The sequence below is a fragment of the Ceratotherium simum genome, chromosome 1 (assembly GCF_057802395.1).
Source record: "Ceratotherium simum simum isolate JZ-2026a chromosome 1, ASM5780239v1, whole genome shotgun sequence".
NCBI classification, from domain to species: Eukaryota; Metazoa; Chordata; class Mammalia; order Perissodactyla; family Rhinocerotidae; genus Ceratotherium; species Ceratotherium simum.
In genome coordinates, this window is record NC_141900.1 from 95,503,119 (window position 1) to 95,520,708 (window position 17,590).

The 17,590-nt window shown below is 52.0% G+C and overlaps 1 protein-coding gene across 1 annotated transcript; it reads left to right on the plus strand.

The window, feature by feature from the left end:
• The first annotated feature begins 332 nt into the window (after positions 1-332).
• Positions 333-17,030, plus strand: ADCK2 (aarF domain containing kinase 2). Its single transcript, XM_004430692.3, has 8 exons — positions 333-2,444; positions 3,867-4,013; positions 6,760-6,888; positions 7,908-8,003; positions 10,238-10,489; positions 11,831-11,959; positions 12,875-12,928; positions 16,598-17,030. The coding sequence occupies exons 1-8, from the start codon at positions 1,512-1,514 to the stop codon at positions 16,736-16,738; spliced, it is 1,881 nt and encodes a 626-aa protein (XP_004430749.1). The 5' UTR covers positions 333-1,511; the 3' UTR covers positions 16,739-17,030.
• The last annotated feature ends 560 nt before the right edge of the window (positions 17,031-17,590 follow it).

Below are 17,590 nucleotides of genomic sequence, written 5' to 3' on the forward strand. Positions count from 1 at the left end.
TTCCCCTGCGGGGTCTCCCTCACAAGTGATCAGCCTGTAAGGGCAGGACGCGAGTCTCCTCGTCCCCAGGGCCCAGCACGATACTCACCTCAATACTTATTACTGAACCTCGATAAAGATTCAGCGTAAGAAATATTTGTTGGGCTCCATAAGTCTTAGTTGAATGAATGAACATGGCCTTTCAGAAGCCAGTTCCCAAGGTCCAAACAGCTCCCCAAATCAATGCAGCCTGGGACTCCCTGCCATCCGTCCAAGGACACCGCCCCTCCCCCCATCCCGCTCAGCTGAGAACCCGACTTGTGTTCAGACCGGCTTCCAGTTCACGGCGCGTTTCTGCATGTCCACGCTCTTTGTAAGGAAAGCTAAAGACGTCAGTGGAGAGACAGACGCACAGGGGGAAGGCGGGCGTGGAGGGCGCGTTTGCGTTTCGCGCTAAATCTATTTCTGGACCCAGACCCCGAGAGCCCGGCGAGCCTCGGCCGTGTCGGCGCCGCGTCCGCTTTAAGGGGCCGTCCCCGCGCGCGCGGGCGGGGCGCTCCCGGAAGACCCGGGCCGCGCGTCCTCCGCGCCCCGATCCTCGGCCTCCGCACCCCCTCTCCGCTCTCGGCGCCTGGATCCTCGGGCCCCCGCCCTCCGCACCCTGATCCTCGGCCCTCGGCAGCCCCCACCCGGCTCTCGGCGCCCGGATCCTCGGCCTCCCGAACCCCCCTCCCCGGCTCTCCGCGCCCGGATCCTCGGCCCTCCCCGCTCCCCGGATCCCCGCACCCCGGCCCTCCGCACCCACCCCCCCAAAGCTCCTCCCCATCCAGGGACGCGGTGCCCGGTCCTCGGCCGGCCGTACTAACATCCCCACCCACCGCCCCAGCTCTCAACCCCTTGCCCGTCTGGTCCTTCCTCCCTCCCCCGCGCCCCCCGGGCCCTCGGCGCCCAGGCCGCCGCACCGACCTCCTCCCCAGCCCAGCCCCTCCGCGCTCTGGCCCTGGACAGGGCCTGGCCACCCGAGGGATCTCGCGCCAGCCCGGGCGTGCGGTGACCCTGCGGCCGCCCGGCTCAGTCTCCGCCCGCGCGGCCACCTCGTGCAGGTCGCGTCCCCGCCCTGGCCTGGCTTTGCGTCTGGCTGGGCCCCTGCCGCTCTCGCAGTCGGCTCGGTTCTGAAAGCCCCCGTAGGGCAGCGGGTCTCGGGCTTTCAGGCCAAGGCGAGGCCCCCCGGAGGGAGCGGGGTGTGGAGCCGGGACGGATGGGCCGGCCCCTCCGGCGGCGGAGGGCGTGCAGGACTGTGCGGCCTAGCGGGTGGGGCGGCCCTGCAGGGGCTGGACTGGGAGCCGCACTGGGCTTAGACTGCACGCGGAAGCGGGGTGCTGAGCGTCGCCGCATCTGCCAGCTGCCCCACTTTTAAGTGGAATACTCAGCCGTGGCCCTGGACTCATGTCAGCTTTGCCAAAATCGTGAACATAGAGGGGTGCCCCTTAAGTCGAGGGCAGGCAGCCTGGGTCGTGGACCTCTGGGAGAGGATGGTGACCCCCTGGCGCTTGTTTGTCAGGGTCTGCTTGTCACACCTAAGGGGTTTTGAGCTTAGAAAGGAACTCGGCCTTCTAAGACCCTCTGGGTACTCTCGCAGTGCCAGACTCTGTTGGCTTGTGCTTGGCACTTTGCCCAAACTCATCTCAGCCTATGGGGACATTGGTGAGGGGGCTCCTGAGAGCTTGTTTCAGCAAAGGGCGAGTTGGAGTGAACTGGCTGAAAATGGGCCACTAGAGAGGGCCTCCCAGGAGTGGCGGCTGGGAGGCCTCCTCCTGCACCTCCGCATCTGGCTCCGGGCTGGGGCTCTCCTGGTGAAATTCTTCCCCCTCCTTCTGCTCTACCCTCTCACCTATCTGGCTCCCAGTGTCTCCAGCCTCTGGCTTCACCTGCTTCTGAAAGCCACTGAGACCTCAGGCCCAACGTACATCAAACTGGGCCAGTGGGCTAGCACCCGGAGAGATCTCTTCTCAGAGGCTTTCTGTGCCCAGTTCTCCAAGCTGCATGTCCGGGTGAACCCCCACCCTTGGACTCACACTGAACACTTCTTGCGGCAGGCATTTGGGGAGGACTGGGGGAGGGTCCTTTGCTTTGAGAAGCAGGAACCTGTGGGTTCAGGCTGTGTGGCCCAAGTATACAAAGCACGTGCCAATCCTGCCTTTCTGGAGAATAACAGCATCCAGAGACTTGCCAAGGCCTCCAGCCTGCAGCCTTCTTCAGAAGCTGGGGAAGTCAGTGGGCTGAGAGAGCTCTTTGGACACCTGGGGAAGGGGTGGAGGCCTCAAGGAAGTCTTGCTGACCAGTCATTTCTTGAAAGGCTGCTCCTCCCTAAAGCCGACCCGTTTGAATCGAAGGCAGTTGTGTCTCAGGCTTTGATGCCTGCCCGTGGACCTGAGCCAGATCACCTCATCCCTGTGGCAGTGAAAGTAAGTGCTCTGTTGTCTTCAGCTGGGCCCTTCTTATCTCTAAAATCTCACTGACCCCATGGAGCTGTCCCAGATCAGCAACCCCCCTTTGCAAATCACCTCGCATTGCCTTTCATTGATTTCTATTAGCTTGACCATTATCTGAGTGCCTATGATGTGCAAGCTGTTTTACTTCTTGGTTTGAGGGAGTAGGAATAGTCAGTCTGATAAAAGAAAATGAGGAGGGTTTGGGATTTGCTGCCTCTGTGGGTGGAGGAACAACCATCCAGCTGACCTACTACACTGGGGTCAGGATTAATTGGAGACAGACTAGCTTAGATGTGCTGTCGTGAGCCCAAGATGGCGGCATTCATTTTTACAGAAAGTGGCTTCCTTCTCTCTTCATTTCCAGTCACTCCTGCCTGGGCTTTATTATTTCTCATCTCCACACTTTTCCATCCCCATACAGGCTGTCCCCAGGGGATCTGACAGACACAAGTAGCAGGTACCCCGACTCTCATTTACCCCCTCTGAAAAAACCCTCCTAAGGTTGCCTCACTTCAGACCTACTGAATCATACTTTCCAAGGAAGGAGGCTGGGCCTGGCTTTTTATAAATGCTGCGAGTTATTCTCATGATCAGGCACATTTGGGAAACACTGGACCAAAATATCCCAAAAGTTTCCTCTGCTCTCTGGAAGACAAAAGGAGTAGATGCTTGCTGTGTACAAGGAAACATGCCAGTCATGTCAGATGCATTGTTTAATCTTTATTAGACACCTAAGGTAGGCATTCGTTTTTCTTATATCTATTTATTTATACCCCACTTTATTCATAAAAGGATTTGAGGTGGAGGTAGGGGCTCTTATCTGCATTTTTTGAAAGATGGAACACGAGGCAGAGAGAGGTTGACTAGCTTGCCCAGTTTCATACAGGGAATGAGTTGCAGAACTGGACTTTGAAACGAGAGCTCTTTCTATCCCCCCTCAGTGCATCCCTGTTGGAGTTCCGCAACTCTAGAGCCTTATTCATCAGGCTTTGGACTACCTGACTCGGGGTTAGCTGGTGCGCTCAGTGAAACGCAGATTCCCAGCTCCACTCCCAGAGTGGGTGATTCAGTGGATCTTGGAGGAGGCCTGGGAGCCCACAGTTTCACCAGGCACCCCATGGTGACTTTTATGCACGCTAATGTTTGGGAGCCACTGATCTGAACTTAATGTATTTGGAAGGAAAAGCCCACCTATTCTTCCCAGCAAAGCTGAGTGCAGTGCAGAGGAGCTGCCCTCGGCATCCCCTCAGGGAAGGCACATGGGAATGAGGGAGGCCGCAGCAGCCTGGGTGTTGGGACCACTTCCCCTTTGCTCTGATGAGAAGGTGGCCTGGCTCTTCTTTGATGGTGGGACCTAGCCCTGGCTTCTGATCTCATTGTTTCTCTTTCTGGCAGGTGCTGCACCCTGGCTTGCTCTCTCAGGTGCAGATGGACCTGCTGCTGATGAAGATGGGCAGCCGAGTCCTTGCACTTTTGCCAGGAATCAAGTGGCTTAGCTTGCCTGAGATTGTGGAGGAATTTGAGAAGCTCATGGTCCAACAGGTGAATTCTCCTTCCCTTAGTTGTAAATAGCATCTAACATAGGTCTTGCTATTAGCAGCTATTTAGTAACTGCTGAATGAATGCGTAATTTCCCAGTATGTCATGGCTAGTTTGGTGTATTAGTCAGGGAGGTAATACTAGCTGATATAACAAAGAACACTCAGATCTCTGTGGCTTAATGCCACAAGCTTATTTCTTGCCTATATCAAAGTTGCATGCAGGTGAACTGTGGAGGGAGGGAGCTCTACGCCATAGTTATTCAGGGACCCAATTTCCTCCCAAGTTTAGCACTGCCATCTTGCACGTGTCAACCAGGGTCAGTGGGGAATGGGGAGAGAGACCATGGAGGATCATGTAAGAGATTTTTTTGGCCAGGCCTGGAAGTGATGAACATCACTTCCTCCTCATCTCCACATCAGAGCTTTAATCACAGGGGCCCAATGGAACTGCAAGGGTGCTTGGGAACCACAGTCTTCCTTAGGGCCTGGGAGGAAAGTGAAATGATTCAGGTGGAATTATCTGTGCCACAATCAAGCCCTGAACTCCAGGGGGACCAGAATAATCAGAGAGGTCACATCCTCTGCCTTTGTTGTGCTTTGTTTCCAGGGCTTATTGAGTAGACAAGGACCTCCTCCCTGTCCAGGAGTAGCCAGACTTGGTAAACACACCTTGGGGGCGGTCAGGGCTCCAAATAGGCGTCTGCACTGGCTCCCTGCATGACAGTGCAGAAATGCAGGCTTTCAGAAGCAGGGCGCCAAGTCTTCATTTATGTCCTTGGGTTTAAGGTTTTAAGTCCCAGGGATGCGTTGTAATATTTAGAAAGCTTTGCTTTGTACTATGGAGTAGTGTAGTTTCAATAATAGAAGAAAATTAAAACAGAGAAAGTAGCTTCTATTCCAACAACCATCTCTGCATTAATTACTCTCGAGTCTACTACCCATCTGAGCTTCAGTTCCCCTTCTAGCAGTCGGACAGACATCACAGGGTCCTATCACATTAAACTCAATCTCTATATCTCACCCAATTTTGCCTCAAAAATCGGCTCTTCCTACTAGCTGTGTCTCTCAGTAGTCCCATCACGTTCCCAGGCTTGAAACCTTAGAGTCTGGGTGCATGTGTGGGAGTCTTTCTCTCCTCATTCATTTATAAATTCATGTAACATTCATTAAGAACTCTGTTGGAAGCTGGTGAACTAAGAAAACAAGTGAGATCGTCCTGTCCATGAGGAATCTATAGTAGGCAGAGGGGGGCTGGCCCGTAAATACTTGCAATAAAGCATGATGGGAGTTACAGGAGGAGTCTACAGGTTCAGGTGGGGTCAGCTGGGGCTCAAGAAAGGAAGTGGTCTTTCCATCATGAGGGTCAGGGGTCCTTGGGCTTCAGCTGAGTCTTGAAAGGTGAGTGGTGTTTACAATTGGACCAAATGGGGGAGGAACATTCCAATCAGACAGAATAAGGAAGGCAAAGGAGAGACAGAGGCGTCAGGCAGGCTGGGATGTTCAGCACTATACAGATGGGGTGAAGCTTAAGTTTGGGGCAGTGGTGGAATCGGGAGGCACAATTGATGGACCTGGAGAGAGAAGCAGGGGCCAAAGCATGACCCACCTTGGGTGTCATCCTAAAGAATTTAGCCTTCATCCTGTAGGTAGAAAGGGGACATTAGCAGATAGATTGGCGAGAGGGAAGATAGGTCAGGGAGCCCAGCTAAGATGCCTCTGTTAGGGTTCAGGTGACTGATTGCGAGTCACCTTGGGATAGCAGTGGGGTGGAAAAGGGGAATGGATCTGAAAGTGGTTAGGGCCGCAGAGTTGATGGCACTGAGTCACTGATGGGTGTGGAGGGTAAGAGAGGAGGAGTGATCTTCAGTGACTCTCAGGTGACTGGGCGTACAGGGGGTGAAAGTAAATTCTGTTTAGATATTGAGATCAAGGGTCTCTGGGCTTTCATGAGGCAACATCCAAATGTACTTGAATATAAGTCTGGAGTCTGGTAGAGGGGTCTGGACAGGAGATCAAGGTTCTGTCAACAGGAGGCGCTAAATGAGGATGTGAGGGGCTGGAGAGGGAGAGCACCAGCATCTGTGGCGCACTGAGGAGGAATGGCGGAGAACAGACCAAGGCGGAACGGTTGGAGAGGCAAGGGGAGAACTGCGGAGAGGAAGAGCAGGTGCCGAGAGAAGAGCTGTTCAGGAGAAACGTGGTCATCAATGGCCCCAGTACCGGGTGCCCAGAGCATTGATTAGGATAAAAACGGGACTGGGTCTTTGAGTCTGGCAAGCGCAAGGCTTGGTGAGTTTAGGGAGAGCAGTGTCAGTGTAGTGGGGTGGAGGGCAGAGCCAGCCTTGTGAAGGAAGTGGACTTAATCGAAGGACAAGGCTAGAGGGCGGGCTAGTGGAGGACAGCGGGCTGCCCAAGAGGCAACAAAGCTAAACCCCTGGAGATGGGGAGGGGTCCATCTGCCGTGGTGGAGGGAGTGGGCGGATAAGGAACAGCAGAGAAGCAGTGAAGGCCAAGTCCTACAAGGGTATCTGCTGTCTGTAGCTTAGAGGAGTTCACGTGGAGGTTCCGGACTTCTGGGGAGGCCGTTAGTCCCAGGATGCCTGCTCCCGAGTTTCCTGGGGAGTCATGCAGGAGAAGCGGGTGGGGAGGGCAGGTGAATCCCGTGACCTGCTAGCTGTCTGGCAGTTCAGATGTTGCTATCCTTGTGCCCACTTACCCCCTCGTCTTTTCTCTCCATTTCCCTGTAGATCGACCTGCGTTATGAAGCTCGGAATCTAGAACACTTCCAGTGCAACTTCCTGAATGTGAATTCTGTCAAATTCCCTACCCCTCTGCGTCCCTTTGTCACCAGGGATGTCTTGGTGGAAACATATGAAGTAAGAGTAAGAGCTTCCCCTGGCTGTGCCTTTCACTCACAGCCGGGCGCCTCCACTCCACGTGCTCCACACGAAGGCTTTAGTCTGTAGAGACGAAAGCCAAGAGAGCGTGTGCTTACTGTCTGTAAACAGAGAGAACTTCATTCGGATACGGCATGAGGGTGGGAGGGAGCGTAGCGAGGTGGCTGAGGCCCTGGACGTGGCCTCACACTTGGTGGATTTGAAAATCTGCCCTGCCGTTGTATTTGCTGAGTGATTTCAGTTTCCTCATGTGTAACAGTGGGCAACCACTCCTGCTTCCTAGGGTTGTCCCAGGAGTCAATGACACGTTGAATGCAAAATGCCCTCAGCACAGGGTCTGCACAGAGAAAGTGCTCAACAAGTGTTTGTGTCATGTCATTGCCTTAGCTACCTCCTGATCCAGACTCCTTTGTAAAGATGGTAATATGAGATCCAGGGAAGTGATGTGAATGACTCAATATTACTAGCTTGTTGAGCAAGTTACTTAAACTCTCTGGGCTTTAGTTCTTGTATTGGTTAATGTGAGATAACAAGATCTATCTCAAAGGACTGCTTTGACAATTACATAACTACCCTATATGAAATGCTTATTTACTGGCTCCCCATTCTTCTCTCTCTTCTTTTCTTTTTCCTTTCCGTTTTCCTGCTCAAGGTCACAGAGCTCATTCATGTCCCTATTGGCTGATTCTTGACCAGAAACTAGCTCTCCTGGGGCCAGCTCCCATCTTTTCCCAGGACATCTCTTACCTGTGGGTGGCAGAGTCAAGGGGTTTCCTCCCTAATAAATCTATGGGACTAGTTTCCTTTGGGAAGTGTTATAGAAGGGAAATGTCAATGGGTTGAAATCAATGTGTGGGTGACAGATTCCTAGGGTTCTAAGAAAGGAAGAACTCTTGGGGTCACTTCCCAGTGGGTGGGAAGGCAATGCTGATGTGTCACGTGGGGATGAGGAGCAGGGCCTTCCAGGTAAGCCTGTTCCCTCCCTGACCTTCTTAAAGGAGAGCGTGCCGGTGTCCAGTTACCAGCAGGCAGGGATTCCCGGTGACTTGAAAAGGAAGATCGCACGCCTGGGGATCAACATGCTCCTGAAGATGGTGAGCTCATGGGCTCGGAGAGGGGGCTCAGACCCAGCATGTGGTCGAATTGCATGTGGGGAGATGGCGGGGACACTGCTCGGCTATCGTGGGCGGGAAGGTGAGCCAAGCAGGAAGCTGCCACGTTGAGAGAATCTGCTCTAGAAATAGCTGAGCCCACGAGAACACCCATTCATTCTACAGCCTCTGTTAAGCACTTTCCCACTGGCATGGGCTTTGTCACCACGCAAGATGCTGTGGGAAGAGTGGTGAGCAAGACTCAGGACTGGCCCAAGCTGCCTACAGCTTAGGCAAACAGCCAAAGACAACATCGTATGGGAAATGCCACTTCATTCATTCGTTGAGCACCTGCTGTGTGCCAGGCACTGAATTACGAGCTAGATTTACAGTAGTGAGCAAAACAGACATTATTACAATGTTCATGGAACTATCATTCAGTGGGAAGACAGGCCACGATAAATAAATGATATATAGGGTAAGATAGACACCAAAGGATCACTTAGGAGGGGCCCAACCTAGCCCAGAGATCTATTCAGGAAGTGGCTCCATCTCAGCTGGGATGTGAAGGAAGTCTAGGTGTCACCTATGAAGTTGATTGAGATTGTCTAGGGATTGCAGAGAGATTTTCTGGGGTCTGAAGTCTTCCTGGTGGTTGGCACAGAAGAGAGTGGTTGAGGGATGGACGGCCAGGTCTAGGCTGGAAAGAGAGGACGAGTGCCCAGGTCTGGAGGGTGAAGATTCGGGGTACGAACGAACGGGGTGTGTGGTCAGAGAGTGGGAGGAAAGCATCGATGTGACCCAGGTGGAGCCATGGCGGCCGAGGCAGGTGGCAAATGTGGGGCAGAGATGAGAACAGGAGCTCAGAGCAGGGTGGTGGCATGGTGCGAGCTGACAGCACACACGGGGGTGGCTGTGAACCAGACGCTCCTGTGGAGAGGGCTCAGGGCGACAGAGGTGGCAGTGGTTGAGTGGCCCTGACTCCACCTCCATCCGCAGGATCCGTGGGTGTGGAGGGTCAGCAGTCCCCACCCAAGGGGCTCCTGGAGAAGTGAGGTTGTCTTGGGAGAGCCAGGTTTCCACTAAGTCAGTGCAGTGGAAGCTCAGTGGGGAGAGGACTTTGTCCCCAGTTACAGGGCTCTGAGGGGTTCCGTGTGCCGGAGGGAAGGGCACAGCGGGGAGCAGCCAGGGGAGAAGCAGCACCCAGCAGTGGGGAGAACATGAGGGGCTTCCAGCTCATGGGATCGAGGATGGGTGCATAGGCCTGGGGTCTGAACTGACAGCAGCGTGCCAGGAGGTTCGGTCCCAGGGTCAGGGGTTGGCCAGCCTTTGGTGACCACATCCTGCAGGTGTGCAGGCCCTGGCTTCCCCAGGTCCCAGGACTTTCATCGGGGCAGCGGCCTCCCTAAACCTCCAGCAAAGCCAGGATCTAGACTGGGAGGGTCTCTCTGTGGCTTGGGTGTGCAGCCTGCATCCAGGAGGAGGAGGGGCTCTGTGTCCGCCAGAGGAGTCCTCTGACAGCCTCTCCACCAGTAGCTGCTCTGCACCTACCTCCGGGTCTCTCCTCCTTCCCCGTACAGGACTGCTCGTGGTTTCTCTAACCACCAAGATGACCCTTCACAGGAGGCAGATTCCTGTTCCACAAAGTCACGCCTGACTTCCCGTCCATCACAGTCCCTGGGGCTTTCTTTCCTGCTTAGCAGGTTCAAAGCTGTTTCTCTCTGCCTACCCAGTCCTGTGTGCCCAGATGCGGTGTCACTGTCACTGTTAGACTTCACTGTGTGGACAGAGCTCATGGAGGGGAAGTCTGACGTGAAATATTTCTAAAAGTAAGGTAGTTCTATGAATTTTAACAACAGAGAGGCTTGGGAAAAATCTTTAAACAATAAGTAGACAGTTATTTTTAATTTCAATATTAATTGCTCAAATCATAGAGTAAAAATAAGTCTTTTGAAATGCAGTTTGGTCTTTGATTTTTATGTTCCCTTATAATTGTTTTTAATGCTCTTTACCTTGAAAATAACTTTTCTCTTGAAAACTTCAACCCAGCCTGTCCCTGTACAAATTCTGAATTGATGACATCAAGCAATGAGGCTTTATGAAATGTACCCCTCTCTGCCATTGTAATCAATCACTGGGAACTTACTGTCGCCCTGGAAGCTTTTTCTGCGTGTGGCTTGGTGGTGATGGGGTGGTGAGGGTTGACCTAGCCTTGAACAGCACTGATCTCTTTCCAGATATTTGTGGACAACTTCGTCCATGCGGACCTTCACCCTGGGAACATCCTGGTCCAGGGCGCCGACAGTCTTTCCAAGAGCCAAGAGGCAGGGCTGCAGCAGGCGGACGTCTGCGACACGCTGGTGGTGGCCGTGACGCCTGCCCGGTGCCCGCTGCGTCTGGTGCTGCTGGATGCCGGCATCGTGGCCGAGCTGCAGGCCGCCGACCTGAGGAACTTCCGGGCAGTTTTCATGGCCGTGGCGTTGGGGCAGGTGAGACCTGCTGGGCTCTCGGGAGCTGGGCCCAAATCTTCTAGGCTCTTGGGAACTGCAGGGCCCCTCAGCCTTCATTGTTCTTGTAAATGCCTACATTTGCCAAGGGTGCTCCTGATGGAAGTGGGTGCAGCAGAGTGAGGGAGGAAGGAGAGAGGAAGGAGAGGAGATGAAGCTTCCTAAGGGGTCTTTAGGCAGAATGTGCTGGAGCCCACGTCTGAGGTCAGGTCCCAGCCGCTCATGGTTTGGGATGAGGGGAAGAAATGCCTCCTTCCCAAATGCTGTTGCGTCCTGGTAGTTTCTCTTCCTTCTTCAGCAAGTGTACGCGTGAGAACTAGGAAGGCTAGCTTCTTGACTGAGCTGTCCCGGTCTATGCCATTTGCTGTGAGACGGAGGGCTGGTGAGAAGCAGCAGCATAGACAGCTTGTTCTTCCAGTGCAGGAAGACATGTTCACATCTCTCGTGGGGGGACCGCGAGTCGTTTTTAACCCCACACCCCATGACTTGGGGGGGCTCCAGGGGTTGAGGGTTATTATTTAGAGAAAGAGATTCCATAAAGCCGCTACTGAGTCAACTTAAAGTGACACTTCAGAGGTGACAATGAAGAAACCCTCTGGCTGGCTGGTGCAGAATTCTCCAGCAAGAAAGACTATGGGAAAGAGCAATCTGGTAAAAAAAGAAAAAGAGGCAAAATTCAGGGGAGTCCCTGCTTTGGAGGCTTCCGAGGAGGCAAAGTAAAATCTTGTGCCTGAGCAATTTGAAAGTGTCGCCTGGGCCAAGGTTAAACACTGAGGAAGAGCTTGGCTCCAGGGGCGGTGCTGCAGGAGGAGAACGGCATTCCCAGTGACCACCAGGGTGGGAGACCATGGCGGCTTTGGTCAGAGGGCATCCTGGGCAGAGAGGACAGAGGCTCGGTCAGCTGTGAGGAGGGCCTTCTGCTTGAGCAGGAAGAGAGCCCATGAGGAAAGTGGGTCCTAGTGGCTCTGGGGCTGGGCCAGTTGGTCAGCAGTGTCGCGTGGAGCATGGGCAGCAGGACACTGGCTCTGCTGCTATGCCCCGTGTGGTCCTAGAGGGTGAAGGAGACGAGCACAGCTCCTTGCCCTGACTGCGCCAAGCACAGGTAGGGTCCCACCGATCAAGAAAGACCTCAACAGACTGTGGTGGGTTACCAGGTACTCTGGAGGGGTAACATTAAAAAAGGACGGGAGGCCAAAAGCAGGAAGGTAGACAAATTAGGGTGGAAGGAACTAGGATATGAAGAAGTTTGGGCAGAGCATCTAGTTTCGTCAACTAGCATCAACTCCCGACTCTGCCAAGTTTCTTTTCTTTTGCATTTTCCAGGGCCAAAGAGTGGCCGAGCTCATCCTGCATCACGCCCGGGCCAGCGAGTGCAGGGACGTGGAGGGCTTCAAGGCCGAGATGGCCACGCTGGTGACCCAGGCCAGGAAGAACACCATCACCCTGGAAAAGGTGAGCAGGCCACTCACTTGAGGGGCAGGGGCCTTGTATTGCCCTTGCCTTGGACAGAGCAAACCCCAGGTCTAAGGGAGACCTCTTTATGAGGAGACGTCTCGAGGGGTTTGAGTTTTAAGGCAGATAAAGAACAAACCTTTTCCTCTGCCCACATCTTCCAGGACAAGGAGGCCTATTGAAATCCTGGCTCTCGACAGTGGCTCCTTGCCCAGGTTCTCCAGGGTGGCTGCGGGGAAAGTGACATTTATGGTGCCACAAGCCCTCCCTGCCTGGGGTGTAGCTGTTCTGCTGCTTCATCTGGAGCTCAGCTGAGCGTGGAGGGAGGGGGACGGAGGCCCTGAGCAGCCAAATGACATACCTCATGTTCATGACCTTTATTTAGACCTGAACCAGAGCCCGCTTTGTATTTTACACACAGTTCTAACAAACTGGACCGTTTTTTCCCCAAGTTCACGTTCCACACTCGCAGGAGTGAGTCAGAACAAGGAGTGGCCCCCTGGCAGTGAGGAGAGGCTGCCAGCCCCCGGCCCTGCCGACCTCACTTGTTCAGACGTGGGTTTGTGTGCTGGGAGCGAGGGGGAGATGGGCCTTAGGGCTGTCCTCCTGAAGGGGTCTTTGAACTTGGTCTCAGGGTGGGAGTTGGGCATGTGTGTGTGCAGTCCTTTCTGGAGCTGGTCAGACTGTCCTTTCCCCCCCACTGGTGTGTGTGTGTGTGTGTGTGTGTGTGTGTGTGTGTGTAGGTGTGTGTGTGTAGGTGTGGGTAGTGGGACAGGGGCGGGACAGGGGCCTGGATGTGTGTGTGTGGGTGTGGGTGTGGGTAGTGGGTAGTGGGACAGGGGCGGGACAGGGGCCTGGAAGGAAGAGAAGCGGTTCCTCTGCAGTCTCTGCAGTCGGCTTTATTCTGTTTTCCAGCTTCAAGTTTCCAGCCTTCTCTCGAATGTCTTTAAGTTACTGATGACTCACAAGGTGAGGCCCCAGCGGAGCTGAGCCTCAGTGCTCTGGTCAGGCTGGAGGGGAGGTTTCTGGGGAAGTCAGCGGGGAGCCGCAGGGTGGTGAGAGATGCTTCTCTTAGATGAGATCTCATTTTCGTACCAATCCATCTGCATGAAGAGTGCTGTTTGTCTCCTGATGTGGGTATAGCACAGTCTTTCCTTCGTCACACTGTTAGTCTCTGTATCTGTCATTTTATGCCCTCTAAGTATCTGTGATACTTAACTACAGAAAAATGGATTAACAAGTGTAAAAAAGGTCTAACTCAGGCTTTTCATGCCTTTTCCCTCCTCAGCTCACATTAATGATGCTTGGTATTAATGTAAGTCATACTTGGGCAGCTCTTTCCTGAGTGGCGTAAAGTCCTGGGGTTGTGGGTAGCCCAAGAGGGAGGTGCCTCTTATCCCGGTGGGGTTGGCCTGGCCTCCGCCTCCTGCCCCCTGTCTCTTGGAGGGAGGTGGCCTCCTAGTGCTTCACCTTGGTCTTTGCCCCAGCTCTGTCTCCTTGTGATGGAGTGTGGTCTCGGGCCACTCTTCAAAGCAAAGCTGCCAGCCAAGGGTACAGGGTGTTGAGGGCAGGGAAGGGAAGATTCTCGTGGGAAGGCTTTTCCCATCTTTTCTCTTGAGGTTCTGCCATTTGATAATGAAACACTGCATGGAAAAGGCAGCCACTTGGCAAGGATCATAACATAGAGTTAAGAATCAGAAAGTTGTCTAGTCCAGCGCCTTCATCTTATAGAAGGCGCAGTGGAGGCAGGGCAGTCAGCTCTGCGGGTCGGGTCGGGCCTCATGGGCGGAGCCAGGAGTTGACATGTGACCCAGGTCGCTCAGTCCAGTGCTCTTTCTGCTGTTCCAAAACCTCTGTGGTAGCCGCATGTTTGGGCCAAAACAGACGCACAGACTAAGGGACTCCCCGAGTATGCTACGGATGCGTGATGGTAACAGCTACAGCCAGCACATGTGGGAAGCATACCGTAACCCAGGAGCTGCCATGCTGGGGGCTCTTCATCCAGTTTCTCATTTCAATCTCAGGATAATCCCATGGGTGGGTGTGATCCCTACTGTATTATCCCCACAAGGAGACTGGGGCACAGAGAGGGTAAGTAACTCCCCAAGTCCCACCAGTAGTGCCTGATGGAGCCAAGGTCTGCACCCATCTCTCTGACCTAGGGTTGGATTTGTTGGTGGGGTTTTTGTTTTTTAGTTTTTGGTGAAAAACTTTATGCTTTGCAAAACTTTTGACAAGTTCTATTTTAAAAACAATTTAAATATCACCTTAGGATTGGGGAAAGCTTTAGTCATCACTAGGGAGCTGGACTAGGGAGTTGGCTTGGGAAGAACTAGGAATGAACATTTACTCCTGGGAGTTCAGTTGCACAGGATGTGGAACAGGTGGATGAGGCTCACATCCAGCTCCTTCGCCTACCCACCCTGACCTGCACGAACCTCTCCTAGCCCACAGGGCCATTGTGAGGGCTGCATGAGGCCACGACAATAGTAATCACAGCAATGCGCCGTGAGCTCCCTCATGTGCTCAGCGGTATCTAATTTAGCTATATTACATCCATCAGAATCCAGATTAATCCCTTCAACATTTCTCAAGGCAGGCCGCAATGCCAGGAGGCCAGGAGACTTGCCTATGGCCACACGGCCCCCGTGGCAGTCCCAGGACCCCGTGTCAGTGGGCTGACCACGCAGCCCCCACTCCTCTGTTCTCCTGCCTCCTGTGCTCTTACTCTGCACATAGGCTTCCTCACACACAGCGTGGGACACATGGTTGAGAGCTCCTTAAAAGTTTGCTGTTGTCGTTGTTCCCAGGAGGGAAGAACAAAGAGAGGGCCTCGTACAGCCATCATATTCTAAGCACTTCACTAGGCACTTAATTGTTTTTAAAATGTTTAAAAAACTTTAATTGTCGTAAAAAATAACAAAATTTACCCCCCCAACCATCTCTAAGTGCACAGTTCAGCAGTGTCGACTATATTCACATTATTGTGTAACAGATCTCTAGAACTTTCTCTTCTTGCAAGACCGAAACGCTACATCCATTGAACAATAACTCCCCATGTCTGCCTCCTCCTGGTCCCTGGCAGCCACCGTCCTACTTTCTGTTTCCATGAGTTTGACCACTTCAGATATCTCATAGAAGTAGAATCATACAGTATGTGTCCTTTTGTGACTGGCTTATTTCTCTCAATATAATGTCCTCAAGGTTCATCCATGTTGTAGCATGTGACAGGATTTCCTTCTTTTTAAAGACTGAATAACATTCCGTTGTATGTATCCATCAATGGACATTTGGGCCACTTCTGCCTCTTGGCTATTGTGAATAATGTTGCAATGAACATAGGTGTGCAAATATCTCTTCAAGGTCCTGCTTTCAATTCTTTTGGATATATACCCAGAAGTGGGATTGCTGGATCATATGGTATTGTTTTATTTTCTGAGGAACTGCCGTACTGTTTTCCATAGTGGCTGCACCATTTTACATTTTCATCAGCGGTGTACAAGGGTTCCAATTCTCCACATCCTCACCAACACTTGTTATATTCTATTTTTTTAATAATGGCCATCTTAATGAGGGTGAGGTGATATCTCATTGTGATTTTGATTGCATTTCTCTAACGATTAGTGATGTTCAGCATCTTTTCATATGCTTGTTGGCTATTTGTGTATCTTCTTTGGAGAAATGTCTATTCAAGTGGCACTTAATTTTTTAATAAAACATTTGACAGAAACATAGAGGTAGAAAGACCCGAAGAATTCACCACTCAGCTTAAGAATGAAAGCATTCCAACAGCACTGAAGCCCCAGCTCTCCCACCCTGAAGAGAGCCTGCGTGCCTAAGGATCCTCTGTCCACCCTCTCACGTCCCAGCTGGAAGAACCCGAGCTGCTAACAGGAGCCTGCTGCTTTCTCCTGATCAGCCTGTCTGAACCACTAGACAGCTTTCCAGGCCTTAACAGAGAGACAAATACTCTTTAATTTTAACAAATATTATTACCCCATGAGTCAACCTTCCATTTCCTGACCTTCTGTCCCCTTGAGAAACAGATTCTTGTTCTTCTAGGTTCAAATCCTGGCTCTACTCTTCCTCACCCAGCGGCCTTGAGCAAGTCACTTAACCACCCTGAGCCTTAGCTTCTTTACCTATAGAATAAGGAAAATGATAGTACTTTTGAGGCTTAATTGAGTGATCAATGTAAAGTGCTATTACTATTAACCGGCTCCAGAGGGGAAGAAACTCTGCCATGTATGAGCAAAGCCAGTTGTGTGTGGTCTCTTAAAAAAGGCTACAGTAGATTTTGAAGAATGACCCTTATTTAGATTTATAGTTTCTGATATATCTGTGAAACTGTTTTAATTATTTTTAAGTCATTCATACACACACAGGTGCAGACACACATACACTCCTAGAAAAGTACATATCGCATCCCCCACGTTTTTCCTTAATATTTCTAGTAGGTGGGAGGTTGGGTGAGTAGATGAGATGCGGGGAGACGATGGGGTAGGGATAAGAGTGTTAGGTGTCCAGTAAAAACCACATGGGCAGATACAAGAAGCCGAGTGGACAGCGACATGGTTACCCAGGATACTCTCTCTGTATCAGCGGGCTTTGGAAACAACCACTGTTTCTCTGTTTCAGGTAAAGCTTGAGAGCAACTTTGCTTCAATTGTGTTTGCCATCATGGTGTTGGAGGGGCTTGGCCGCTCACTGGACCCCAAACTGGACATCCTGGAGGCAGCAAAGCCCTTCCTTCTGAAAGGACCAGCGCCCTCCCCCTGACCGCAGCAGCGTGCGCTCAGCGGGCCTTTGCCTGAGAACTGGAGGCCACTCCCAACAGCCTCTCCTGTGGCAGCTTGAACATTTTAAAATTGGGATGCGTGGAGGGCGTACCATTGCTTTTCACTCTGCTTTGGTTTCAGGCGTCTGTTTTAAAAGCTTTGGGTTATTTGAGGAAGTGAAGGGAGGGAAGGGTCCTATCCATTCAGTCATGGAGCTGCTCCTGGTGTCAGGGAGACTCTGTTTCGGGGAAAATGTTCCGTGGAGGAGGACGAATAAACTTAGTTATTTTGTTTTCTTGTTTTTCTCCCTTCTCTTCCTAACCCTCTCTACTCCCTGACCAGGTGGGTCCTGCTGGTCAGTCCCAGACTCTGATATTTAGGTTAGAAAATGTCACAGAAGCCTGTAGACCCATGGCTCCCAAATGGTTTTTGATTATCTACCCTATGTATTTATATATACATGCACATATATACTTTATTTATAAGTTTTATAGAGGTGCTACCACTGGCAAATCTCTGGAGGCACAATATACACTTAGAGCAAATTTCACTGTATTTCAGATTATCTTCTTGATAATTTTTAATATCTTTTGCCAACCTCTTGCTAAATTTTATTACAAGGTAAAAAAAACCCAACAATGGTTAGTGTGGCTGACATACTAGGGTAGGAGCAGAATCAGCTCTGCCACTGTCTTACAGTTCTCCTGGGCTTGCACGCCAGCGTTCAGACGGCGGTTTCTCTGAGCCACGTTCAGGCCCTTGTCTATTTATCCAGGGTTAATTTTGGTTAATATTAATCTACAGATAATATAATCAGTCCATCCTGTCAACCAGGGCCTGAAATCCTCAGGAG

What these genes read in the sequence shown, in the direction of transcription:
- ADCK2 (XM_004430692.3), top strand. Translation starts at nt 1,512, where the DNA reads ATGGTGACCCCCTGGCGCTTGTTTGTCAGGGTCTGCTTGTCACACCTA. An exon ending in TCTTGGTGGAAACATATGAA is followed by an intron (nt 6,889 to 7,907) that starts GTAAGAGTAAGA and finishes ACCTTCTTAAAG; the next exon opens with GAGAGCGTGCCGGTGTCCAG. An exon ending in TGGCCGTGGCGTTGGGGCAG is followed by an intron (nt 10,490 to 11,830) that starts GTGAGACCTGCT and finishes TGCATTTTCCAG; the next exon opens with GGCCAAAGAGTGGCCGAGCT.